Source organism: Triticum aestivum, chromosome 6D (genome assembly GCF_018294505.1).
Source record: "Triticum aestivum cultivar Chinese Spring chromosome 6D, IWGSC CS RefSeq v2.1, whole genome shotgun sequence".
NCBI classification, from domain to species: Eukaryota; Viridiplantae; Streptophyta; class Magnoliopsida; order Poales; family Poaceae; genus Triticum; species Triticum aestivum.
In genome coordinates this window covers 24,982,496-25,010,057 of record NC_057811.1, presented here as the reverse complement: position 1 = coordinate 25,010,057, position 27,562 = coordinate 24,982,496, and the positions used below count along the sequence as shown (strand labels likewise).

Sequence of the window (27,562 nt, the reverse complement as noted above, 5' to 3'; positions counted from 1 at the left end):
CCAGCCCCTGATGAAGATGCAGACATTGCCCAGTACCTATTTCTGAGCCAGCAACATCATGCCAAAGCACACATGCAGGGTGCATGGAGGGGTGAACGAATTCACAGATCGTCATATAGATAACTCAATGATGACAAAAGCAGGCGAAGTACTTGAGATAGAATAAAGAAATAATTAATATATCAATATAAAAATTCAAAGGGGCAAGTCCAAGTAATCTCGCCCATCAGACTAAATCAATGCAAGGACCTAGATTGCACCAAATATCAGCACCGCTGATCACATAATTAATACACAAAATATATCCTACCTAATACTTATATGTGTGCAATTAATATACTCCTGCCACTGTAGTGGTTTCTTATTTGAAAAATATTTTTGTTTGAGAAAATGAAATATATTATACTAGTACTCCATCCCAGTTCAAGAACGACCTGTCCACCAGTCTCTCTCCCATCCGGAACTGGACTCGAAGGTCGAAGTCCATCAGCCCATTGTGCACCTAACCTACCTAACCCACGCGTCAGCTCCCACGGAGGGACTCCACCTGCCCGCCGCCGGCCGGCTGTCTTCGTCGTCGGATCGCCGGTGATCCTGTCTGCGTCTTACCACAAACCCACGGCCATTCCGATGTCGCGCTTCGGGAAGACCGTCCTCCTCTGCTTGGCCCTGTTCGCCGGATGGCACCTCTGCTCGACCCTGTTCGCCGGCGCGCCTCCTGGTGGCCACTCTGCGGAGGAGAAAGCTGTAGTCAGCGACGCGGCCGGGAACGCGTCGGGCCTGAGTCTCGCCAGGGAGGCCGGCGTCCGGGCGGCGGCCGGCATGGGCCGCAACTTCGTCGTCTCGCCGCTGTCCATCCACGCGGCGCTCGCGATGGTGGCCGCCGGCGCGCGGGGCGAGACGCGCAGGGAGCTCCTGGGGCTCCTCGGGTCAGCGTCGCTCGACGAGCTTCACAGAGCTCCGGCGATCAAGCTTGTCGGCAGGCTCAACGGGCTAAAGCAGACGTCCTTCGCCTGCGGCGTGTGGGTCGACCGGAGGAGGGCGCTCAGGCCGGAGTTCACGGCCACCGGCGCATCGCGGTACGCCGCCACGGCGGAGTCCGTGGACTTCGTGTCGGGGGCCGAGCAGGCGAGGCGGCGAGTGAACGGCTTCGTGGCGGACAAGACGAAGCAGCGCATCCGTCACATCCTCCCTCCCGGCTCCGTCGACTCGTCCACGGCCGTCATCCTCGCCAACGCGCTCTACTTCAAAGGAGCGTGGCCTGAGCCGTTCTACGTCTTCACCGCGCCGTTCCACATCCCAGGCGGCGCCACCGTGCGCGTGCCGTCCATGACGACAGGCCGGTCACAGTACATCGCGCTCTACCCGGGCTTCAGGGCCCTCAAGCTTCCCTACAGGAACGACGGCGACCACCGTGCTGCATTCTACATGCTTATCCTTCTCCCGGACAGCGGCGCTCTCAGCCTCCCCGATCTCTACGACAAGGTGGTGTCATCGCCGGAGTTCATCAGGAAGCACACGCCAGAAGAGGAGGTTGAAGTACGGCGGTTCATGGTCCCCAGGTTCAAGTTCACGACCGAGTTCGAAGCGTCGTCCGACATGAGGAAGCTTGGTGTCACAAGGGCTTTCGCAGGCGGCGACTTCTCAGGCATGGTGAGCGGCGGGGATGGGCGGCTCTCCATCGGCGGGGTGCACCACAAGGCCACCATCGAGGTGGACGAGCAAGGTACCGTGGCCGCTGCTGCCACGGCCATAGACATGGCTGGTAGCGCGCTTCCAAGCGAGCCGCCGCACTTTGTCGATTTTGTGGCGGATCGGCCATTCTTGTTTGCCGTGGTTGAGGAGAGGACGGGCACAACGCTGTTCCTTGGTCATGTGGTTAATCCTCTCGCTAACTGAGTAAATTGTGGAACCATGTGGTTGTTAAATGCAGTACGAGCAGGAGTGAGTGCTGATCTCCATTAAAAAGAGCTTGATACATTATCCAGCAAATCATGTCCCAGATCAATGCGAGGGCATAAGTATGACTCTGCAAACTGGCAACTGAAAAAGAAAGCTCATTGTAGATCAATGGGGATCCAACACAAACGATAACAGTCCACGCAACCAAAAGGATGATGCTGACTAAATAAACTAAATTTTGTTCTAGCTGAAACATGCAACAATTGTGATTCCCCAATGTGTTGTTCTACAGAACTTGGCCTGATTGTTTGTCTGTACCATTTTTCTTTCTCATATGTAGCTTCACTGTTGCCTGGATTCAATCTGAACCCCGCACCCGCGTCGCTCTCCAGGGGGGCGGCTCGGGTGACCTAACCCCGCCACCCCCTCCTGCTCCCTCCCCCTCGCCGCCGTCGGGCGTCCCCGCCAGGCAAAGCCCGTGCGGCTGCCGGCGGCGGCGGGCCTTCTCTCTCCCGTCACGCATGGAGGCCAGCCCTGGACGACGTGCTGTGCGTCGCGGAGCTGCTCGCCGGCGTGGATCTGGCCCTCCGGCCTCTTCTACGGCGTGGTGGCGCTGGATGCTGGGGCGGCGGCCCCATCCTCTCTTCCTCGCGGTGGAGGAGCGGCGACTGACCGTTTTGGCGGCGGATCGGGGCGTTTTTGCCCGGATCTAGTGGGCGCGCACCGTCGGCGGGATGCGGCGGTGCTGGCCGTCCTGGGCCGCTTGGGTGGCAGGGCGGCTGCGCGTGCTGGAGGCCCCGACGCTTCTGGCGGCATGAAGGGCCTGTTGGTTGGGTCGGCGCCATGAGTGGTTTGCCCTCCGGACAGATCTGATCTGGCCGGTGCGACCTCAATGTGCGGCGGCCCAGATCGGCGGCGACCCGTGCACATGATGCTTGATGGAGGTTCCTTCAGCGGATCCGGGTGAAAACCTAGTTCTCGGCTTGTTGCCAAGACCGGCGTTGGCGGCACTCTTTTGTGTCATTACCTTCTTGAAGGCCTCGCCGTGGAGAAGCTCCAGACCTCTATCTGCTACCTCCGGGGGAAACCCTAGATCAGTAGATCAGATGACGGCGGCGCGTTGGTGTCGTTTCCTCCTTGGGGGCGTCATTCTTGGAGGCGTACACGGTTCGAGGGACCAGTGGGCGGTTTTTGTTTTTTGGTGGAGCGGTGCTTCATCCTGCACATTGATGACGGCGGATCTCGACGGCGTGGTGCAGTGGAGACTCGGTGCCCGATGCGTGGTGCTGGACTCGCGCAGAGGGGGTTGCTGTCTGACGTCATTGTGGCGTCGATGGCCGAGTGGCCTGACAAGGTAGAAGCCTCAATATCTGCTCTGAAGACGGACCAGCGGAAGATGGCGGCGACGACACATGTGAGTGCGTCAGACCAGTTCATGCCTCAGACCCGGTATGTGGCTCGGCTGGGGCGTCTGGCTTTTGATGATAGGCTTAGATGGCGGATTCAGGCATATTGATGTAATACATTATAAGGTCCTCGAGAATAATCTATAAAGTGGCCGCATGCATCTCCCAGATGCAGAGGCCGGGGGTCATCCTCCTTTTCTAAAAAAAATGTATTCTGTTTTCAGGTATAATAATTAGAACCCCGCTCTCAGACCGACCGATCGACGCCTGTTGTGTCAGCGGTGTTTGAGAGCCACCTGCACAGATGCACGCACTTGCTTCACATCCATTAGGCAAGGCTTTTGACGAGCAGCATTCTGTTGTCTTTCAGGTTGTTGACGTTCGTCATTGCCCGAGGAACCAGGCGAGCTGAAGGTGCCAGCTTCCTTCAACACATGTCCTCTGTAGCGACCGACTGATGCTGGTGGTGAGAGTGCTAGATCAATGTCTTTTTTCTTCTTCCAGAAATTAAGATACATTGCCGTGCTATACCTTCCTTGACTTGTTAGTAAAGTTGGAGCAACTAATGTTTCCTCTGGAAAACTTTTGAACAGCTGACTGAACAAAACTAAAAGATACTGTAAATGCAACCGAAGTACCTCAGCAGACAAGTGTATGCTCTGTGTGTGATGTTCCGGAGTTACACCACGCCCATTTTTCTCTCCAGTTTTGTTCTTGTCTGTCGCATTTTTTCTCTCTTCTTTCGAAGTCAGCAGTGCTTGCTGCTTTAATTTAAAAATAGTGGTCATTGCTAAAAATTACATATTGAAATTGTTGGGCATGCAGCATTTGCTGCATATTTAAACTGGTTCAAAATCTCCACAGCTAACTCAACAAGGAGAAGAAAAAAACGAAACAAAAGCATCACTCGGGTGGGATGGGCTGGGCTCTGTTCTTTCTCAGGCCAAACTGCTACATGGGCCACTAACCCTTCTTTCATGCTCTGCCTGAGGAGGCGCTGCTGCATGTGGCTGCTCTACTCAATTAGTCCCACCTCGCTAGTTTACGCGACGCTAAACCAGTTTATAAGGCGAGGAGCTGCTGGTTGTAGCACGACCTTACTTGAACAGGATCTGTTCTATAGGCTCGTACCGCTGCATCCTTTTCCAATAAGGAGGCAAGCACTTCAGTCTGGTTGACGCATTCTAACCTCTAGGCCAGAGCGTGATTAACGGCTAGGATTCTCCTGATGGGTGTTATCCGATGGCTGTGGAGGATTGTTCCTGGATAGGCTTTTGCCTCTACAGGATGGCCTAGAGAGGTTGTCTGACAGACAAAAACATTCCTTTTTGCATTTTCTCCCAGCTCCTTTTGGCAATATGGCATCAGCTACAAAAATAGATTAAGTTAGTGTTAGTTACCATTTTTTCCTTTCTTTCGAACTCCTTTTGGCAATGTGATCTGTACATCATCTGCAAAGTAGATTCAGTTAGTGCTAATTACCCTAGGCAGCTTCAAGTACAGAGTGAAATCCATGAATGGATGATATCAGACACAGAGGTGAACCCTTGTTTCACTTACTAGGATGACTTTGCAAACTGCCAATTGAAACAGAGGTGAACCCTTGTTTCAACTGTCTGAAGACCACAAATGGCACATGAGTAAGATTGCTCTTGTATTCAGTCAGTCTCTTAGTGGTGGCCACTGAAAATGATGCTTCCTTTGACAGCAAGATTTGCTTTTTTTTTCATTTAACAGGAGGGATTTCATGACTGCAAGAGTACAGAATTTCATATGCCTGCGAGGTAGGAAAGTATCCAGGTGAATAAAATTCAGTTGATATGTCCACAGATCGTGCTCTGTCATCATCAGTAGTACAGAATTACTGAATTAGCGAAGAGCTGGAGATCAATGAACTGGGAGTAGGCCTGCTCGCTGCTCCGACAGAGGCAAGCACTTCAGTCTGGTTGATGCATTCTAACCTCTAGGCCAGAGCGTGATTAACGGCTAGGATTCTCCTGATGGGTGTTATCCGATGGCTGTGGAGGATCGTTCCTGGATAGGCTTCTGCCTCTACAGGATGGCCTAGAGAGGTTGTCTGACAGACAAAAACATTCCTTTTTGCATTTTCTCCCAGCTCCTTTTGGCAATATGGCATCAGCTACAAAAATAGATTAAGTTAGTGTTAGTTACCATTTTTTCCTTTCTTTCGAACTCCTTTTGGCAATGTGATCTGTACATCATCTGCAAAGTAGATTCAGTTAGTGCTAATTACCCTAGGCAGCTTCAAGTACAGAGTGAAATCCATGAATGGATGATATCAGACACAGAGGTGAACCCTTGTTTCACTTACTAGGATGACTTTGCAAACTGCCAATTGAAACAGAGGTGAACCCTTGTTTCAACTGTCTGAAGACCACAAATGGCACATGAGTAAGATTGCTCTTGTATTCAGTCAGTCTCTTAGTGGTGGCCACTGAAAATGATGCTTCCTTTGACAGCAAGATTTGCTTTTTTTTTCATTTAACAGGAGGGATTTCATGACTGCAAGAGTACAGAATTTCATATGCCTGCGAGGTAGGAAAGTATCCAGGTGAATAAAATTCAGTTGATATGTCCACAGATCGTGCTCTGTCATCATCAGTAGTACAGAATTACTGAATTAGCGAAGAGCTGGAGATCAATGAACTGGGAGTAGGCCTGCTCGCTGCTCCGACAGAGGCAAGCACTTCAGTCTGGTTGATGCATTCTAACCTCTAGGCCAGAGCGTGATTAACGGCTAGGATTCTCCTGATGGGTGTTATCCGATGGCTGTGGAGGATCGTTCCTGGATAGGCTTCTGCCTCTACAGTATGGCCTAGAGAGGTTGTCTGACAGACAAAAACATTCCTTTTTGCATTTTCTCCCAGCTCCTTTTGGCAATATGGCATCAGCTACAAAAATAGATTAAGTTAGTGTTAGTTACCATTTTTTCCTTTCTTCCGAACTCCTTTTGGCAATGTGATCTGTACATCATCTGCAAAGTAGATTCAGTTAGTGCTAATTACCCTAGGCAGCTTCAAGTACAGAGTGAAATCCATGAATGGATGATATCAGACACAGAGGTGAACCCTTGTTTCACTTACTAGGATGACTTTGCAAACTGCCAATTGAAACAGAGGTGAACCCTTGTTTCAACTGTCTGAAGACCACAAATGGCACATGAGTAAGATTGCTCTTGTATTCAGTCAGTCTCTTAGTGGTGGCCACTGAAAATGATGCTTCCTTTGACAGCAAGATTTGCTTTTTTTTTCATTTAACAGGAGGGATTTCATGACTGCAAGAGTACAGAATTTCATATGCCTGCGAGGTAGGAAAGTATTCAGGTGAATAAAATTCAGTTGATATGTCCACAGATCGTGCTCTGTCATCATCAGTAGTACAGAATTACTGAATTAGCGAAGAGCTGGAGATCAATGAACTGGGAGTAGGCCTGCTCGCTGCTCCGACAGAGGCAAGCACTTCAGTCTGGTTGATGCATTCTAACCTCTAGGCCAGAGCGTGATTAACGGCTAGGATTCTCCTGATGGGTGTTATCCGATGGCTGTGGAGGATCGTTCCTGGATAGGCTTCTGCCTCTACAGGATGGCCTAGAGAGGTTGTCTGACAGACAAAAACATTCCTTTTTGCATTTTCTCCCAGCTCCTTTTGGCAATATGGCATCAGCTACAAAAATAGATTAAGTTAGTGTTAGTTACCATTTTTTCCTTTCTTCCGAACTCCTTTTGGCAATGTGATCTGTACATCATCTGCAAAGTAGATTCAGTTAGTGCTAATTACCCTAGGCAGCTTCAAGTACAGAGTGAAATCCATGAATGGATGATATCAGACACAGAGGTGAACCCTTGTTTCACTTACTAGGATGACTTTGCAAACTGCCAATTGAAACAGAGGTGAACCCTTGTTTCAACTGTCTGAAGACCACAAATGGCACATGAGTAAGATTGCTCTTGTATTCAGTCAGTCTCTTAGTGGTGGCCACTGAAAATGATGCTTCCTTTGACAGCAAGATTTGCTTTTTTTTCATTTAACAGGAGGGATTTCATGACTGCAAGAGTACAGAATTTCATATGCCTGCGAGGTAGGAAAGTATCCAGGTGAATAAAATTCAGTTGATATGTCCACAGATCGTGCTCTGTCATCATCAGTAGTACAGAATTACTGAATTAGCGAAGAGCTGGAGATCAATGAACTGGGAGTAGGCCTGCTCGCTGCTCCGACAGAGGCAAGCACTTCAGTCTGGTTGATGCATTCTAACCTCTAGGCCAGAGCGTGATTAACGGCTAGGATTCTCCTGATGGGTGTTATCCGATGGCTGTGGAGGATCGTTCCTGGATAGGCTTCTGCCTCTACAGGATGGCCTAGAGAGGTTGTCTGACAGACAAAAACATTCCTTTTTGCATTTTCTCCCAGCTCCTTTTGGCAATATGGCATCAGCTACAAAAATAGATTAAGTTAGTGTTAGTTACCATTTTTTCCTTTCTTCCGAACTCCTTTTGGCAATGTGATCTGTACATCATCTGCAAAGTAGATTCAGTTAGTGCTAATTACCCTAGGCAGCTTCAAGTACAGAGTGAAATCCATGAATGGATGATATCAGACACAGAGGTGAACCCTTGTTTCACTTACTAGGATGACTTTGCAAACTGCCAATTGAAACAGAGGTGAACCCTTGTTTCAACTGTCTGAAGACCACAAATGGCACATGAGTAAGATTGCTCTTGTATTCAGTCAGTCTCTTAGTGGTGGCCACTGAAAATGATGCTTCCTTTGACAGCAAGATTTGCTTTTTTTTTCATTTAACAGGAGGGATTTCATGACTGCAAGAGTACAGAATTTCATATGCCTGCGAGGTAGGAAAGTATCCAGGTGAATAAAATTCAGTTGATATGTCCACAGATCGTGCTCTGTCATCATCAGTAGTACAGAATTACTGAATTAGCGAAGAGCTGGAGATCAATGAACTGGGAGTAGGCCTGCTCGCTGCTCCGACAGAGGCAAGCACTTCAGTCTGGTTGATGCATTCTAACCTCTAGGCCAGAGCGTGATTAACGGCTAGGATTCTCCTGATGGGTGTTATCCGATGGCTGTGGAGGATCGTTCCTGGATAGGCTTCTGCCTCTACAGGATGGCCTAGAGAGGTTGTCTGACAGACAAAAACATTCCTTTTTGCATTTTCTCCCAGCTCCTTTTGGCAATATGGCATCAGCTACAAAAATAGATTAAGTTAGTGTTAGTTACCATTTTTTCCTTTCTTCCGAACTCCTTTTGGCAATGTGATCTGTACATCATCTGCAAAGTAGATTCAGTTAGTGCTAATTACCCTAGGCAGCTTCAAGTACAGAGTGAAATCCATGAATGGATGATATCAGACACAGAGGTGAACCCTTGTTTCACTTACTAGGATGACTTTGCAAACTGCCAATTGAAACAGAGGTGAACCCTTGTTTCAACTGTCTGAAGACCACAAATGGCACATGAGTAAGATTGCTCTTGTATTCAGTCAATCTCTTAGTGGTGGCCACTGAAAATGATGCTTCCTTTGACAGCAAGATTTGCTTTTTTTTCATTTAACAGGAGGGATTTCATGACTGCAAGAGTACAGAATTTCATATGCCTGCGAGGTAGGAAAGTATCCAGGTGAATAAAATTCAGTTGATATGTCCACAGATCGTGCTCTGTCATCATCAGTAGTACAGAATTACTGAATTAGCGAAGAGCTGGAGATCAATGAACTGGGAGTAGGCCTGCTCGCTGCTCCGACAGAGGCAAGCACTTCAGTCTGGTTGATGCATTCTAACCTCTAGGCCAGAGCGTGATTAACGGCTAGGATTCTCCTGATGGGTGTTATCCGATGGCTGTGGAGGATCGTTCCTGGATAGGCTTCTGCCTCTACAGGATGGCCTAGAGAGGTTGTCTGACAGACAAAAACATTCCTTTTTGCATTTTCTCCCAGCTCCTTTTGGCAATATGGCATCAGCTACAAAAATAGATTAAGTTAGTGTTAGTTACCATTTTTTCCTTTCTTCCGAACTCCTTTTGGCAATGTGACCTGTACATCATCTGCAAAGTAGATTCAGTTAGTGCTAATTACCCTAGGTAGCTTCAAGTACAGAGTGAAATCCATGAATGGATGATATCAGACACAGAGGTGAACCCTTGTTTCACTTACTAGGATGACTTTGCAAACTGCCAATTGAAACAGAGGTGAACCCTTGTTTCAACTGTCTGAAGACCACAAATGGCACATGAGTAAGATTGCTCTTGTATTCAGTCAGTCTCTTAGTGGTGGCCACTGAAAATGATGCTTCCTTTGACAGCAAGATTTGCTTTTTTTTCATTTAACAGGAGGGATTTCATGACTGCAAGAGTACAGAATTTCATATGCCTGCGAGGTAGGAAAGTATCCAGGTGAATAAAATTCAGTTGATATGTCCACAGATCGTGCTCTGTCATCATCAGTAGTACAGAATTACTGAATTAGCGAAGAGCTGGAGATCAATGAACTGGGAGTAGGCCTGCTCGCTGCTCCGACAGAGGCAAGCACTTCAGTCTGGTTGATGCATTCTAACCTCTAGGCCAGAGCGTGATTAACGGCTAGGATTCTCCTGATGGGTGTTATCCGATGGCTGTGGAGGATCGTTCCTGGATAGGCTTCTGCCTCTACAGGATGGCCTAGAGAGGTTGTCTGACAGACAAAAACATTCCTTTTTGCATTTTCTCCCAGCTCCTTTTGGCAATATGGCATCAGCTACAAAAATAGATTAAGTTAGTGTTAGTTACCATTTTTTCCTTTCTTCCGAACTCCTTTTGGCAATGTGATCTGTACATCATCTGCAAAGTAGATTCAGTTAGTGCTAATTACCCTAGGCAGCTTCAAGTACAGAGTGAAATCCATGAATGGATGATATCAGACACAGAGGTGAACCCTTGTTTCACTTACTAGGATGACTTTGCAAACTGCCAATTGAAACAGAGGTGAACCCTTGTTTCAACTGTCTGAAGACCACAAATGGCACATGAGTAAGATTGCTCTTGTATTCAGTCAGTCTCTTAGTGGTGGCCACTGAAAATGATGCTTCCTTTGACAGCAAGATTTGCTTTTTTTTCATCTAACAGGAGGGATTTCATGACTGCAAGAGTACAGAATTTCATATGCCTGCGAGGTAGGAAAGTATCCAGGTGAATAAAATTCAGTTGATATGTCCACAGATCGTGCTCTGTCATCATCAGTAGTACAGAATTACTGAATTAGCGAAGAGCTGGAGATCAATGAACTGGGAGTAGGCCTGCTCGCTGCTCCGACAGAGGCAATTGGAAATAATATCCGAGAGATCTCCACTGCCCAGAGTGAGTACTATCTTTGTAGATAAATGAGGATTCTATAGAACAAAGAGGAACAACTCAGGCCACTGCCGGGAACGAATAAGGCCACTATGGACATGACGGCGTGTATTCTTCCAAGCTTGTTGCAGCAAATGCACGAGTTCAGGCCGGCATCCCGGGCTCGTACCTGCTGTGCGTGATCCGGTGGAACCCCTTGTTCCCCCTGCTGTGCGGTGCGTATGGACAGCAGCATCAGCATTATGCAGAGTCCAGAAATATTTTGAAAGCATGGTAATTCTAATTGCTTACTTTTCTCCATATATAGAATGTCTCCGCTGATTGGGAGAAAGAAAGAGTCTATGAATATTTTATCAAACATCAACACATCATACACCAAAAGAAGGCTTGTTAATACAACAGTATCTCCATTAATTAACAGCTATAAAATGCGGTAACATCGATAAAAGAGGATCCCACACAAAAGGAGAACAGTCCGGGCAACCAAAAGGATGATGATGTGATTAAATAAAATAAATCTTGTTCTAGCCAAAACATGCAACAATTGTGATTCCTCAGTGTGTTGTTCTAGGGCTGAGCCTGATTGTCTGTACCATTTTTCACTGTCTTTTGTATTCTGCTTTTCAGGTATAACTTGAAGCACGCACACACACTCTGCAGAAGAAGAATAGAGCCGGGTCCCTTGTCGACGGACCGATCGACGCATGTTGTGTCAGCGGTGTTTGGGAGCCACCTGTACAGATGCACACACTTGCTTCACATTCAAGCTGAACCATTAAAGTTGACGTTTGTCATTGCCCGATGAACCATGCAAGCTCAAGGTGCTATAACTTCCTTCAGGAGAGCGCTCTGTTGCCTGCGCTGATGTGATTGTAGCGACTGACTGATGCTAGCTGTCAGAGTGTGAGATCAATTCCTTTTTTCTAGATAGATATATGCCGAGAAATCAAGATAATTAACCCGTTCTACTTCAGTTTGTATAATAAGACTAAGTTTCAGGCTGGCAGTTTTTGCATGTCTAGATGGACCCGGAGCCCAACCCATATATGCATTCGTCCATATATATCTTCATGCATATGTCCATGATCGATCATGTACTGGAAAACCAATCAGTGCAAAATCTATTCTGTTACTCAACTCATGGAGAAGAACAATATTGTTACAAAAAAAATCCATATATATGTTCTGTGATGTTCTGCAAAGTACTTAAACCACACCCATTTTTCTCTCCGGTTTCGTTCTTACCTGTTGCAAAAAAAGGAAAAAAAATCTCCTCTCCAAGCAGTGTGCTTGCTACTTCTGTAATGACCGGCTGTAATTTAATTTAGGAAAAGATAAGGGAAAAAAACAGCTGCCATGAATGAGAACAAGTTAGAATTCAGCATTGTTCAGAATAATTGTACATATTAAATCGGCACAGCTGACGTAACCAGAATGAAAAGGCAATGAAAGAAAAGGGCAAGAAATACATTCCTCAGATGGGCTGGGCTCTGACCATTCTCTTGCCCAACTACTACTGGGCCATGACCCTTGTGTGCCTCCAGTTCCAGGCTCGCACGCTCAGCCTCTCGCTGAGGAGTGAGTAGGCGCTACTGGATGCCGCTTCAATTAGTCCCACCTCGCTAGTTTAGGCGACCCTAAACCAGTTTATAAGGCGAGGCACAGCTATGTGTAGCACGACCTTACTTGAACAGGATCTGTTCTATAGGCTCGTACCGCTGCATCCTTTACCAATAAGGAGGCAAGCACTCATGTCTGGTTGATGCAATCTGACCTCTGGGCCAGAGCGTGATTAACGGCCAGGATCACCTGATGGGTGCCATCCGACGGCTGTAGAGGATCGTTCCTGTCCAGTTAACATCGGTGCAGGGTGGCTCAGAGGTTGTCTGACAGACTACCCAAAACTTTTTAGTTTTTTGCAACACTTTTTACCTTGTGGCAACCGATCCTCTTGAAAGCTATGCATGATTCAGTTCTACAATGGATCTGGAATGCAGGTACATTTTCATCTCTTTTGAAACATGCAGGTACATTTTCATCTCTTTTGAAACTTGTTTAACCAACAAATCTCCCTCCTTAATCACAGTACATTTTCATCTCTTTTGAACTTGTTTAACCAACAAACCCCCCTCCTTAATCACACATCTGAAACTATGTATGGTTCAGTTCACAGTATAGTATTAGACTATTAGTAGTGGCAGTAAGATAAGATGGAACCACTTTATTTTCAGCTGCACTAGTACTAGTCAGTAGTCACTGCAAAAATATTTGAAGGTAACACAAGCCCACTGTCCACATGCATGATCCATACACATACCTACACCTGTTCCAGGAGCTCGATCACTGAAAGATTTTGCTTTACGGCTCAAGCTTTTATACAACACCTACCGGTCCATACATCACATGCTTGGCTTGTTTTGTCATCGAGGCCGATTTGCGATTCGGCGCCTTCATCCGACACGACGTGCCACACTGCATCCCACACGCGTGCAAAGTAATCAAGATTCAGCTAGCGATTCTCTTACTACAAGTCCAGTGGATGATCATCTGAAATTTGCCACTGCTGAGAGTGAGAGTAGCAATGAGATGTTTCACTACTGAACAGGGAGAGAAAGTCAGAAAACTGACCAAGGTAGCAAGGAACTAGTGGCTGAACAAGTATGTTCAGGGAGGAAAATGGGTACGGAGACTGATTTCTGCAGAACTCGTCTTTGTATATAGGAGTTGAATACCTATTGCTTCAGACACAAATCATTTTACATACATCTGTGTTACATCACGTTGGTAAGCCAAATGCTCTATGGAAGACTAGGTAGAGCTCACCTTTCAACACTTTCCTGCATCTGCAGATTAATCCTTTGAAGAAGAGTCTGAAACATTATCCACAGAATCATGTCCCGGATTAATGCCAGAGCAGTACTAGGAGCACTTAGCAAACTGTCAGCTGAAACAGAGGTGATCCCTTGCTTCTACTGTCTGAGGACCACACATGACACATGAGTAAGATGGGAGAAAGGAGTTGTTTCATATGTATATTCAGTCTGTCTGTTAATTAGTAGTAGTAGTCAGATAAATAAATTTGACAGGAACTCTGCACCATGGTCTTTGAGAAAACATCAGGTGGTTTGCCTACCGAAGTAGTATGTTGAAGAAGAAAATTGTGTATAGATAGTCCCAGCAGAGTAGTATTACATGAATGGCAACACCCGGAGCGGGACACATGGTGCCGTATCGCTGTGCCAAGCTTACAACCAAAGAGTCAGTCGAATAAAGTCACGGTTAGTATAGACCCCTGGAGGAAAAACAAATCAAAGGCACCAGTGGTCTAGTGGTAGAATAGTACCCTGCCACGGTACAGACCCGGGTTCGATTCCCGGCTGGTGCATCTTTTCTTTTTTAGTTTTCGAGGTTGCTAGTTATAACTAGCATACACATACTTGCAAATCAATTATTCCTTACTGCTGATCCTGTTTTTGGTACTGCCTCTGCTCATCCTCGCTTATGGGTTGAAACCATGCTCCAAAGTGGGTTTCAGTCTTTTTGGTCCCTCTTATGCATTCATCCATAGCAATTCAGTTGCTGCGCATCAAGCATAAGCTGCGTCATGCCGCGCTGTCGCCAATCGCCGGCGGTCATGTGTGCGCGCCTCCCTCTCGCGCGATCGAGGGTGGCGCCAGATAATTTTTTTGATGGGAACTCTGCACCTTTGAGTAAACAGTCGGCGGTTTGCCTACCACAGGTGGCATGGTAAAAACCTAGTGATCCAGGTGACAAGAATAAGTGCCGCTCTCCGAAAAAACAAGGCTTATTAATTGCTTGCTTAAGAGTTTGAAACATTATACTACTAAGAAAAATCATATCCAAGTTTAATGCCAGGCCATAATTAGGAGTGCTCTGCTTCAAGGTTGTCTGTACATGAATCTGGTCCAGAAGGCTGAACCAAACAAACCTTTTAGCTACTGGTTCAGATTCTGAGTGGTTAGCTGCTTCCTGGTTCCACATTTCATTCGACAACCAAAGGATTCCACATTTTATAGAGTAATTATGTACCCAGTTAGCCACCGAGAGGATTGACTCCTTGTAGAAAAAGAAGAAGAAAAGAATGTTGATAGATCGACGCCTGTTGTATTAGTGGTGTTTGGGAGCCACCATTAAATACAGACGCACAAACTTGCTTTGTGTTCATTATTAGGCATGGCCCTGATGACATTCTGCTCTCGATCAGGTCGTCGGTGTGCCCGATGAACCAGCCAACCAGGTGAGCTGAAGGTGCTACTGCAAGCTTCCTTCACGAGAATGCTCTGCCAGCCTGCCCAGGCGCGATGAACTGATCCTGTTTCAGAGAGATCTTGTTTCGGCTTGCCGGCCCGGGTGCCTAGGATCGCCGTGCTCCATGTAGGGGACGACGTGAGCGTCGCCGAATGTAAGTTGCATCAAGTAGTTTTCCTGCTGTAGTACTTTTGAACAGCTGGGCCAGCAAAGGATGTAAATGGAACAAATGTACTTCAACAGACTAGTGTATGTTCTGTCTGTCATGTTTCAAAGTTATACAACACGCCTGTTTTTCTCTCAGTTTTGTTCTTGCATTTTTCTTTTCCTCTTCTCTCTAACCTGGCAATGTGTCTGCTACTTTTGTAATGGCCCACTGAAATTTCATTCGGCCTAAAAGCTAAAGAAAACAAAAAACTATCAAAATCTCCACAGCTGAACGTTTCTCTGATGGGCCGGGCTTTGCTCATTCTCGTGCCCAGCTACATGGGCCACGGACCCTTCTTCCATGCTCTCTGCCCCAGGAAGCGCAGCACTGCATGCCTGCTCCCTAATTAGTCCCACCTGGCCAGTTTAGGCGACCCTAAACCACTTTATAAGGCGAGGTGCTGCTGGTTGAGACACGACCTTACTTGAACAGGATCTGTTCTATAGGCTCGTACCGCTGCATCCTTTACCAATAAGGAGGCAAGCACTTCAGTCTGGTTGATGCATTCTAACCTCTAGGCCAGAGCGTGATTAACGGCCTGGATTCACCTGATGGGTGCCATCCGACGGCTGTAGAGGATCGTTCCTGCCTGGTTTCACACCAGCGCAGGGTGGCTCAGAGGTTGTCTGACAGACTACACAAAATCTCTCTACTTAATCACAAATCTGAAACTATGTATGATTGGCACCTTATTTTTAGCTGCACTAGTACAGGTCACTGCAAAGAAAACCGAAGGTAACAGAAGCCAACTGACCACGTGCGTACATATATCTACACCTGTTCTGAGAGCTCGATCGCTGAAAAGATTTTGCTTCACGGTTTAATCTTTATACAACAGTTTACCGGTCCATGGATCACATGCTTAGCTTGGTTGTCGTCGAGGCCGATTTGCTGCCTTCATCTGACACGACGTGCCACACTGCATCCACGTGTGCAAAGTACTCCCTCCGTAAACTAATATAAGAGCATTTAGACTACTAAAATAGTGATCTAAACGCTCTTATATTAGTTTACAGAGGGAGTAATCAAGAATCAGCTAGCAATTCCCTTACTACAAGTTCAGTGGATGGATCATCTGAAAATTGCCACCACTGAGATTGACAGTAGCAATGAGATGTTTCACCACTGAACTGGGAGAGAAAATTGACCAAGATGGCACGGAACTAGTGACTAAACAAGTATGTTCAGGAAGGAAAATGGGAACAGACACTGCTTTCTGAAGAACTCGTCCACGCATATAGCCTGACTACCTATTTCTTCAGACACAAATTATTTTACATACATCCGCGTTACATGAAGTTGGTAAGTACGTACTCCTAGCACTGCTCTGGCATTAATCTTGGACATGATTTTGAAACGAGCAGGAGATTATTCAGGGCATGTAGGATTTTTTTTGCTAGGTTGCCTGAATCAACGGAGGAAAGTCACGTTCAGTATGTGAACACTTGTCTGCAGCAACATATTGATGGTGCAGCAATCTTTGCTGTTCTGTGGAGGTGCATGCCATCATGCTGCCGTGCGCATGTTCATGTGTATGGCCGTCTGACAGTTGTCTATTTCATTGGGAAGAGGGACAAAGAATGGAAGTAAGTATGGAGCAAACGACAGTCAGCAAAGATGCAAGAGCTGCACGGCACTGTATCGCTGTGCTGAGCTTACAACCAAAGAGGCAGTCGAATTAATAATAATTAGTTGAGCTTCCTCGAGTTAAAACCAATCAAAGGCACCAGTGGTCTAGTGGTAGAATAGTACCCTGCCACGGTACAGACCCGGGTTCGATTCCCGGCTGGTGCAGCTTTGTTTTTGGGTACTGCTCTGTTCATCCTCACTTATCTGTTGAAACCATGCTCCAAAGTGGGTTTCAGTTTTTTAGTCCCTGATATGCATTCATACATACTAGTAAGATGCCGTACATAAAAAAGACTACATACCGAGACATGGTCATGAACCTCTATGTTGCTATGGTAATAAAGAAGTATATATACTAAGACATAGTTAGAACTTGTATGTTCTTATGAATAATAAAAATGTACCGAGACAACATTGATCAAAGTGATGTTAAATTTCTAATAGACACACATCGAGCACAACCCTAGACGACACGGAGGGCGACCACACCGCCTGCCTCCGGCCCGTCCACCCCTCGCCCCCTCCCTCCTATCGCTGCCAGAGGTCTCGTCGGGCGAAGCCCGGGAGATGACGGCGGCGGCAGGGCCTTCTCCCTCACGTGACAGTTGGCAACGCGTGGACCGACGGAGGCACAGCTTCCCTGTGGCGAGCGCGAGCCAGTGGTGACAGTGGAGGCACAGCCTCCCTGCGGCGGAGGCGCCCCTGTTGTGGTGGCCGGGAGCTTGGGTCTCGCATGATCCAGATGGGCTTGGGTGGGCTGGCGGTTCAGGGTCGCGACTACAGGCAAGCACGGTGGGCCTGACGACGCCGGCTGCTAGGCACCGTGGTGGTGTCGGCAGCGGGCCAGGCGGCGGCCGGCTGGATCCGCACCATCAAGCCCCGACAATGATTGGTGGTGGCCCGTGCACACGGTTTTTGATGGAGATTCTTTGAGTAGATCCGGGTAAAAACCTTGATCTCGGCTAGTTGTGAAGATAAATGGCAGAAACTAATATATCTAATAACGTACATACTATAGTTCGAACACACAATTATGAATGGTTCCAGGAAAAACAAGAATGAAGTAGAAGTGTTTAACAAAATGATTTGCTAAATATGCACAAGAAAAATGAATCTGCCTACAGCGCTACGACGAAGAAAAGAAATATTCTAGAGATAACTCACTCAGCTAGTTCAACTTAATTAGTTATATACATTAGTCATCTATATCAGGCCATAAAATCATTTGTCAAGCATAGTATACCCTGCTTGCTCAAACATATATGCCAACAATTTTAGTTATGGGGTTTTCTCTTCATTAATCTGCTCGCCTAAAAACACATTAAACAACCACTATTGTTGACGTCGTCGGTGTCGTATGTTGGTGAAGATGTGGTCGCAGCAGATCATGGTGCAGCAGCTCGACTGGATCAAGGCACACCGGTAGGCGCCGTCTTCAAGAAGATTCACGCCCTCGCCATGGTGCATGAGTTAAACGGCGGCTCTCCTCCAAGATACAATGATCTCGTATCTCCTGTTGTGCACTCAAGAGGAGATGAACCAACAGGTTCTCACCAACGTAGCTCTCTCTATGCCAAGCTTCAGATGTATGTGGAGGAACACCAGATGAGATTGATGCAGAGGACCTGCCATACATGGCTGTATATATAGACTCATCCTGAACAAGAAGATCTTATCTCTTGGCCAGCAAGTTTTAAAGCTATCAAGCTCAATTCGTTGGCCAAAATATTAGGACATATTTGAGTCCTTATGTAGCACGTACAGTTGAAAGCAAAGCTATTCAAACAACCAAAGCCATACCAAAAAAGTGAACAGAGGATCATGTTGAGAGGCGAGGCGTTCCATCAGAACAATCGCAGAAGATATACCTAGGCAAACGAAAATAGAGGATACAATCTCAACGAGTAACAACCAAAATTCACAAGAAGTTCCTTTGTAACTTTCTTCAGAAAAGGAACACTGAAATTCTGAAGAAAACTAACACTCGAACAAGCCTGAACATTACTGAATTCCAACAACTACTGCATACAATTCGTCTGTGTTATATTCAGACAAAGGAAAATAAGCCGAGTCTGTAGAGGGTATGTAGTATATTTAAACGAAGCAAAAAGGAACATCCCTTGCAATATATTTTGTACCAAGCAAAGAAACAGAATGTACATACACGCACATAAAAATTGTACTGGACCTCTTGTCACTTTCTTATTTAACATCAACCAGATTTCTGCCAGAAAAAGATTGTATAATAGAGATGAAGCAAGGGGTTCATGAGAAGTAGAGAAGATTCTACTATTCTTCCACACCCAAACCATGGTCCTTGAAAAAGTAGATTAGATGGAGAATAACAGTGACTCACGCCTCCTCACACTCCGTTCGAGCTAAAGATTATGTGGCTTATTGGGGATGTAGTTTGAGCAGCGCGGCTACATGACATGAGTGGTTTCTAGACAGTTCGAGATAGGCGTGTGGATTTGAACTTTTGAGTAACGGAAATTTTTGACTTGCCATCTCCAAGACGGAAGGAGGATGATGCGGGTCTGGACTGTGGAGCTCGTGGGTAGTGCTCCAGTTGCAAACGACAGAGGTCCTGAGGAGCAGCTCATACTCGAATTGGACAGACGTGGAGCGCGTCGATGGGAAGGAGGTGAAGCTGGTGGGCGCCGGGGCTGCTGCATGAGAGCCGTTGCTGAATCAGGGGGCGGACGATGCCGACGTACTTGCCGATGTCGACGCAGATTAGATGCGATAGAGGGAGATGGCGGGCGGAGGGGCTTCTGCATCAAAGGAGACAGAAGAGGTGTCACGGACCTCGGGGACAGACGGCGCCGGCGGCGTACATGTCGACATCGGCATCGAAGGAGACAGGGTAGGGGGAGAGGAGATAACAGGCGGGAGGGGGAAGGAGGAGGTGGAGGTGGCAGTGAGTGGTGGGGATGCTGCGGAAGAGGAATTGGGAGCGGCCGGCGCTGGCGGCGTGTGAGCGACAGCGGCAATTGGCTAGTTCGGTTCCATCGTGTTCTCCCCTCTTCGGGAAGGATCGGATGCCTCTAGTTCCTGGTTGGATGAGGTGGGGATCCATGGAGCAGGACATAAAGGACAAGGGTTCTTTTGCAATTGTGAAGTGGGGCTGCCTCCCGTGTGTCGGATATAGATCTGACGGTCGAAAATTATAGATGGCAGGCACATCATCATCACCAACTTAGATTTTTATAGGAGTAGAGATATCTGGCAACTCAGCTGCTGCGCACTAGGGCATAAGCTGCGGCCCGCCGCGTCATCGCCAATCGCCGGTCGTGTCTGCACCCCTCCCTCTGGCGTGATCGAGGGTGCCACCAAGGATGCTCCCCACGGAGGAAGGATGGTGCTCAGAGGCTACTGGATCCAGCAGAGTTGCAGCAAGCAGCGTTCCCACTTCAGCAGAGTGCTCAGAGGCTATTTGAACAGCTCACTCAACAAAACAAAACAAAATGACACTTCAGAAAAGTGTATGTTCTGTCTGCGATGTTCTGGAGCTTTACACCACGCTCATTTTTCTCTCTAGTTTTGTTCCTATCGATCACATTTCCCCCTCTCTTCTTTCAAACCTTGCAGCGTGTCTGCTACTTTGGTAATGGTCGACTGTAATTTAATTTGGCATATATATATATATATATATATATATATATATATATATATATATATATATATATATATATATATATATATAAAAGCTAAAGAAAACAAAAGACTAGCTGTCTTGAAAGAATTTTACAATAAGCATTGTTCAATACTAGGCATGGAAAGTAGAGGCTATGCAGCATTTGCCATATTACTTACACTAGTTCAAAATCTCCACAGCTCAACATTTCTCTGATGGGCTGGGCTTTGCTCATTCTCATGCCCTTGTACATGGGCCACTAACCTCCTGCCTTCCAAGCTCTGCCTAGGAGGCGCTGCTGCATGTGCCTGCAATACTCAATTAGTCCCGCCTCGCCAGTTTAAGGGACGCTGGAGTGGTTTATAAGGCGAGGCGCTGCTGAAGGTAGCACGACCTTACTTGAACATGATCTGTTCTATAGGCTCGTACCGCTGCATCCTTTACCAATAAGGAGGCAAAGTCCTATATATGTGATTGGAATGAAGAGCTCATTCTTCAATTTTATGCAACTCTGCACATCACCGGAGACTCTGAAGATGTGAAATCACGGGTGCTGGACTGGATGTCTGAAAATGCTCACTACAAGGCACCAGCTACTGAATTGCTTCGTGCTTTGCCTCTCAGTCCTCCCCTTGAAGCTGCTCGTTGCGTCTACGGTGAACCTGAGCTTACAGATCACTATATGCAAGTGCTGATGAAGCCATTGAAGCCAGGTCAGGCCTCAAGAACTAAATTCCTTGTGAAGGAATTGTTATATGTGCCTCGGACTGTCTATCGCATTCTGACGAAGACATTGAGTCCTATCAAGGGCCACGACTCGAATGAAGAAGAAGTCGTTGGCATCATGAAGAATCTGCTTTTCAATATCATTCATGGTGTTCCCGTCAACTTCCATGATTTCTTCATGAGGACTCTGGCCAATGTCGCAATGTCACCGTTTGAGTTGAAGCCTTATGCTCCGTGGATTATGAGATTCATCAGAACAAGGTCTTCACTCAACTACAAAGCTGATACACTGAATCATTGCAGCTACTTGCCCCTGATTGAAGTCCTCAAACGGACATTTTCCCCAGCTGATGAAAAGGGCAAGGCTACTGCTGTTATTGATGAAGGCATTCGTCCATTGGATGGTCAATTTCGCAAGGCTGCATCTTATTCCACCAATGATGACTCTGCCACTCATGACTCTGCCGCCAACGCAACCAAGCCAAATCCTCAAGGCACAGCTCCCAGGGTGATGACTGACCGTGAGCTTCTCCTCAGTCTTCACCAGAAGGTTGATCGCAATCACAAATGGGTCAAGCGTCAGTTTGGTTCAATTCTTCACAACATGACTGCTACCCACAATGCAGTGAAGAAAAACCATTACTACCTCCATGAAACCTTCAACCGTACCTGGGCTGTTGTCTCACATTTATAGCGCAGAAGATCTGAAGAAAATGGGTCTCAAGGAAGACTTTGACTGATCTGCACCTCCACCGAAGAAATACAAGAAGGTCAAGGTTCCTTCCTTGGTGGCCAGCTCCTATTCTTCATCGCGCGAAACTGATGAGCATGAAGACTTGGACGACACTGCAGCAGGCCCTACATCAACAAACGACCCCAACAACGCTGGCGCTCCTTCATCAACTTGATATTCTTCAGGGGCGTTAGTCCTCATTTTCGAACCTTTTGATCATTCGATGACAAAGGGGGAGAAATTTGAGTTAGTCTTCAAGCGGGTCTATCTTTTATGGACGTTTTTTCTAAGTTACAACTCTCGTTCTTCTGATGACTTTGTTGGATCGAGTTGTAAACTTAAAACTCTATGGTGGCCTGATACTCTTGCTGTTTCTTCTGCAGGCTTATTCCTCGTTAATGTTATTGCACACATGCTGACATATTTCATCATGCATTTCAATTCTTCATATATTATGTCAAATGCGTGTATGAATTACAAGATATAGGGAGAGATCTCCATGATTCAACTCTTCAAGTGTGAATTGCTTCAAAAGCAAATTCCTCACTATGCACATCTTCAGGGGGAGTTCTTCTATATCTTGCAATCAAATTCCTCAATATCAGTATTTACACTTCATATGTTTATCCCCGTTGAAAACTTAACCTATATTGTCATCAATCACCAAAAAGGGGGAGATTGTAAGTGCATCTAGTGCCCTTAGTGATTTTGGTGTATTGAAGACTTATAGGTTAAGGGACTAATGTGTTTATGAGTGTACACAGGTCTATAAGTCTATGAGGAGTTTGATATTTACAGAGAAAGTCGACCCCTAAAAATGAAGTTCTTCGACTGAAGACTTTGGATTTCTGAAGACTTTGAAAGTGAAGAAATTGGTGTGACCTTGAAGACTTGATATTCATTTGAGGAACATGAAGCGTGAAGACTTTTGTTTTCGTAGTTTCATTTTCTCTTTCTTGAGTCATAGGAAACACCGTACTGTTAAAGGGGGTCGAGGAAATACTAAGGAAAAATTTCCATGTGATGCTCAACTCAAAATCCTACACCTACCAATCCCTTCGAGTGAAGCCATTGGAAATCTCATACAGTTCAGTCATATTCTTCAGTGACAGAGATGAAGTTCTTCTGGTCTCTGAGGAATTTGTTCTGACTGAGGAGTTAGGAATTCACCAGTGCGGATTGCCTACACAGTGAGGAACATGATAGCCCTGAGGAATTTGATACTCAAATTTTCGACCGTTGCTATGCTATGCGCCAGCTGTCCCAAAATATCTACCCACCTAACGGTCATATCATTGAAGGGCATTTATGTCTTATCATGTCGGGTTGCTCCCTAGGCTATAAATAGCCGCCCCTACAACCACTAGCTGGTTGGCTGCTCCGAGAGAAACTAACATTTGTCATTTGAGAGCATCCCATCCTCCGAGGTCTTTGAGCGAAAATCATCAAGTGAGGAAAACCCAAACCCAAACACCTACAAACCCAACGTGATTGAGCATCACTGAAGAGATTGATCCTGCGTGCATCCGACGCTTGTTACCTTAATTTGAAGACTGTGCTTCTTCCGGACGGTTAGGCGTCATGGTCTAGAGCATCCAAGAGGAAATTGTGGATCGCCGAGTGACCGAGTTTGTGAAGGTTCGGAAGTCACCTGAAGACTTACCACGAGTGATTGGGCGAGGTCTGTGTGACCTTAGCTCAAGGGGAATTCGGTGAGGACTAAGTGTCCTGGACTGTGTGTTCAGGACTGGGTGTCCGGGACTGTGTGTCCTCAGGTTTAAATACCTAGCCGCCCTAACCAGACGTACAACTGAGACAGCAGTTGGAACTGGTCTACCAAATCATTGTCTTCACCAAGCCAACTGGTTCTATTTCCTCAACTCTTTCATTTCCTCATAACTGTGTTGTGCACTTGTTCATATCTGTGTTTGAAGACTTTGACTGAAGACTTTCTCAATTTCCTCAGTTCAATTTCTTCAGTCTGTTTGTCTTCATCTTGTGTTATCCTGTGTTTACGCTTTCTGTACTATGTGTTTGTCTTCATTTCATCATGATGACCATGCTTGTATTCTGTTATGCTTACTTTTGAGTACTTATTCCGCTGCAAGTAGTTCTTCGCTAAGGAGTTTCCTCACGGGCAAATTCCTCAGTGAAGAATTAATAAAATCGCCTATTCACCCCCTCTAGTCGATATAACGCACTTTCAATTGGTATCAGAGCAAGGTACTCCCTTGTTTTGTGTGATTTTGGTTTAACCGCCTGGAGTTTTAGTTATGTCGACCGCAGGTATGAAGAAAGTGACATGCCCCATCTTTGACGGTCATGATTATCCCAAGTGGAAGGCCATGATGAGGAAGCGCCTCATGGCACTGAACAGCGAGCTGTGGACCATCACTGAGATTGGTCTTATCGATCTATGCAAGATGGCGGACACTGATGATATTCGCAAGTACACTCGACTTGACATCATGGCGAAGGATATCATCTGTTCCTGCCTATCCAGAGATGAATTCATGCGCATTATGCATCTTTGCAATGCGAAGCTTATCTGGGACCGAATCTCTGATGTCTATGAAGGTCATCGAACTTGTCATGATCCCTGGTTTGAGGATTTCAAGGAATCACTCAAAACGATGACTTTCAAACCTGAACCATCATCTTCTGCACCATGCCTCATGGAAAAAGGTGCCAAGGTAACCGAATGTTCCTCATCCGAGTCTAGTGATGATGAATCTGATGATGATTTTGGACCTAGCTATACCAAGCTTGTTTGTATTGCCACTAAACAAAAAAGGCCTTGGAAAAGGTTCAAAACATGCTAGATAAAAGTGATGATATGTTGGGTGAAGAAATGGATCGCATTAAAACCTTGACTGAAAATCTTCAGAGACTTCAGTCTAGATTTGACAACCTTCAAGGTCATCATAACACTCTCTTATCTGATCATGAGAAGCTTTCTTATGAATTTCTTCAGAGAAAGCAAGATCTTGAAAAGCTAAGAGTGAGTTATGAAGATCTTCAGAAGGAGCGCGATTCATTACTTCAACAAATCAGCGCTGCTCAGGAAGAATTTGTTCCTCCATGTTTGAAATGCATTGAACGTGAATCTGCTAATTCTTCACCTGAATGTTCAAATGCTTCAAATGCTACAAATTCTTCAACTGTCTCTGCTATCACTAATTCCTCATCTGAGGACATTGCTAGTATCACTGACGATGCAGGGTTGAAGGAATTGTACATGACAGGCATGTACAAAAGCCTCAAAGGGCATCAAACTCTTTGTGATGTGCTTAAAAAGCAGATCCTCAACAGGAACCTTAGGAAAGAGGGTATTGTCTTTGAGAGGAAACTCAATGCTGATGGTACATATTGGAAGCCTGAGCAGTACCCCAAAACCTCATGGGTTGCTGCAAAGGGACCTCCAGTTGATCCATCTAATTTATCTGGTTTTACATGTGAATCTTCTCATTCTTCTGATGAGTCATTTGACTCCAACTATAAACTGTTTAAAAATCAGAATGGTGAAGTATTTGCTAGATATGTTGGCACTAACTGCAGGAACGGTTCTCCTATGAAGAAAATCTGGGTTCCCAAAAGGTGCCTTGAGAGTCTTCAGGTCTATGTCCTCATGACACCACCTGTGAAGAATAGGAACCCCAGATCAAATTCTTCATATGGATCAAATTCCTCACGTGGATCATATTCCTCAAAAGGATCAAAGTCCTCATATGAACATCATCGTGCTAACAACTCTGTTTCGCAGGGAAGAGCTAAGAGCTATGAATATGAGCATTATTCTTCTAATCATTATGTTCATAAGTCCTCGAAGAATTTCTCTGCTTATTCATATGCTTACCCTAACTCCTCTTATGTGAAATGAAATGGATTGGCTTCTATGCCACCTTTCTCGTATGGAGCTCGTAGAGTGATGAACTCTTTGCCACCCCTTCAGATGTGGGTGGTGAAGAAAAATGACTAATCTCTTATGCAGGGTCAGGTCTCCAGACGTGCATGAACGTCTGAAGAATTTGCTGGAGACCTGAAAAGTGCCTGAAAGGACGCAAGCTAATCATGAAGAAATGAACTTTCATTTCTCACGTCCTCATATTGTTTTAACTGTTGGATTGCTTGATGAAATTGGTCTGATGAATTGTGATGTCATATTCTTCACTGATGAAGTATATGAAGTTCGTAAGCTGCACTAATTCCTCTGCAGGATGATCAACCCAAAGCCACTGAGTGGGTCCTCGATAGTGGATGTACAAATCACATGACTGGTGACAAGAATCTATTAATGGATGCTCCCTTATCACCATCGCATCTGAAGCATACCATCTTTGCTGACAAAGGCAAAAGTCAGGTATTGGGTCTAGGTAAGGATCGACACATGGATAAAGTCATGCTTGTCGAGTCCTTAGGATACAACCTCATGTCTGTCTCAATGCTTTGTGATCTTGATATGGTTGTTGTCTTTGGCAAGTATCGTTGTGTTGTGGTTATGGAAGCTGACAATTCCAAAGTCTTCGAAGGCTTTAGGAGAGGAGACTTGTACATTGTTGATTTCTCTACAGGACCACAACCAGCCGTGTGCCTACTTGCAAAAGCTTCAGAAGGCTGGCTATGGCATCGACGACTTGGTCATGCAGGCATGAGGAATTTGCACACGCTTGCGAAGAAGAAGCACGTCATTGGCATTGAGAATGTCAAATTCCTCAAGGATCACTTATGCGGAGCCTGTGAAGCTGGAAAGATGACCAAGGCTAAGCATCCAGCGAAGACTATCATGACCACTACTCGACCATTCGAATTGCTTCACATGGACCTCTTTGGTCCTAATCATTACTCAGCTGTCACAAATGATGCATCTCTCTATGGCTTTGTTATTGTTGATGATTACTCTCGTTACACTTGGGTACATATTGTCACTTACAAACATGAAGTGCAGGAAGTCTTCAAACGATTTTCCTCAAGGGCTTCAACCAACTTCGGTGTGAAAATCAAGCACATCAGAAGTGACAATGGAACTGAGTTCAAGAATTCTGGGCTTGATGACTATCTTGATGAACTTGGTATTACTCATGAGTTATCTGCTCCTTACACTCCTCAGCAGAATGACGTCGTGGAGTGCAATAACAGAACTCTTGTTGAGATGGCTCGCACTATGCTTGATGAGTACAAGACGCCTCGTCACTTCTGGATTGAGGCAATTTATACTGCGTGCCACATCATCAACATGGTATATCTTCACAAATTCTTCAAGAAGACTGCCTATGAACTCCTTACTGACAAGAAACCCAATGTGAGTTATTTCAAAGTCTTCGGGGCTAAATGTTGGATTAGAGATCCTCATCACAATGCTAAATTTGCACCGAAAGCACATGAAGGTTTTATGCTTGGTTACGGAAAGGACTCGCACACCTACAGAGTCTTCAACAATGTTCTTCACAAGGTTGTTGAAACTGTAGATGTGCGGTTCGATGAAGCTAATGGCTCGCAAAGAGAGCACCTACCCTCTGTGATAGATGAACCAGCACCTGAGGAAACTATCAAGTTCAAGGCTACTGAGGATGTCATTCCTACCAAAGAATCTGCTGAAGAATTCATTCCAGAACATGAAGAACGTCGAGCTAATGCACCTGAAGAAAATGCTGAAGAAAATGGTGCTGAAGAAAATGCTGATCAAATTCCTC

General features: G+C 45.9%; 1 protein-coding gene, 5 non-coding genes and 7 pseudogenes across 6 annotated transcripts; all 13 read left to right on the top strand.

Annotated features, from left to right (window-relative positions):
* Positions 1 to 450: 450 nt before the first annotated feature.
* Positions 451 to 2,051, top strand: LOC123140865 (putative serpin-Z12). The gene has a single exon (XM_044560133.1). The coding sequence runs from the start codon at positions 631 to 633 to the stop codon at positions 1,897 to 1,899; it is 1,269 nt and encodes a 422-aa protein (XP_044416068.1). The 5' UTR covers positions 451 to 630; the 3' UTR covers positions 1,900 to 2,051.
* A 2,348-nt stretch (positions 2,052 to 4,399) lies between these two features.
* Positions 4,400 to 4,623, top strand: LOC123146687 (small nucleolar RNA U3). Its single transcript, XR_006472892.1, has one exon. It is a non-coding gene; the product is annotated as a small nucleolar RNA U3 (small nucleolar RNA).
* Positions 4,624 to 5,202: 579 nt separating this feature from the next.
* LOC123146701 (uncharacterized) lies at positions 5,203 to 5,395 on the top strand (annotated as a pseudogene).
* A 579-nt stretch (positions 5,396 to 5,974) lies between these two features.
* Positions 5,975 to 6,167, top strand: LOC123146702 (uncharacterized; annotated as a pseudogene).
* Positions 6,168 to 6,746: 579 nt separating this feature from the next.
* Positions 6,747 to 6,939, top strand: LOC123146700 (uncharacterized; annotated as a pseudogene).
* Positions 6,940 to 7,517: 578 nt separating this feature from the next.
* LOC123146699 (uncharacterized) lies at positions 7,518 to 7,710 on the top strand (annotated as a pseudogene).
* A 579-nt stretch (positions 7,711 to 8,289) lies between these two features.
* LOC123146698 (uncharacterized) lies at positions 8,290 to 8,482 on the top strand (annotated as a pseudogene).
* A 578-nt stretch (positions 8,483 to 9,060) lies between these two features.
* LOC123146697 (uncharacterized) lies at positions 9,061 to 9,253 on the top strand (annotated as a pseudogene).
* A 578-nt stretch (positions 9,254 to 9,831) lies between these two features.
* On the top strand, positions 9,832 to 10,024 carry LOC123146694 (uncharacterized; annotated as a pseudogene).
* Positions 10,025 to 12,346: 2,322 nt separating this feature from the next.
* Positions 12,347 to 12,566, top strand: LOC123146682 (small nucleolar RNA U3). Its single transcript, XR_006472887.1, has one exon. It is a non-coding gene; the product is annotated as a small nucleolar RNA U3 (small nucleolar RNA).
* A 1,418-nt stretch (positions 12,567 to 13,984) lies between these two features.
* TRNAG-GCC (transfer RNA glycine (anticodon GCC)) lies at positions 13,985 to 14,055 on the top strand. The gene has a single exon. It is a non-coding gene; the product is annotated as a tRNA-Gly (tRNA).
* A 1,506-nt stretch (positions 14,056 to 15,561) lies between these two features.
* LOC123146681 (small nucleolar RNA U3) lies at positions 15,562 to 15,783 on the top strand. Its single transcript, XR_006472886.1, has one exon. It is a non-coding gene; the product is annotated as a small nucleolar RNA U3 (small nucleolar RNA).
* A 1,087-nt stretch (positions 15,784 to 16,870) lies between these two features.
* Positions 16,871 to 16,941, top strand: TRNAG-GCC (transfer RNA glycine (anticodon GCC)). Its single transcript has one exon. It is a non-coding gene; the product is annotated as a tRNA-Gly (tRNA).
* The last annotated feature ends 10,621 nt before the right edge of the window (positions 16,942 to 27,562 follow it).

Bases quoted from the DNA above. Each gene is read 5' to 3' on its own strand.
- LOC123140865 (XM_044560133.1), top strand. From the start codon at position 631: ATGTCGCGCTTCGGGAAGACCGTCCTCCTCTGCTTGGCCCTGTTCGCC.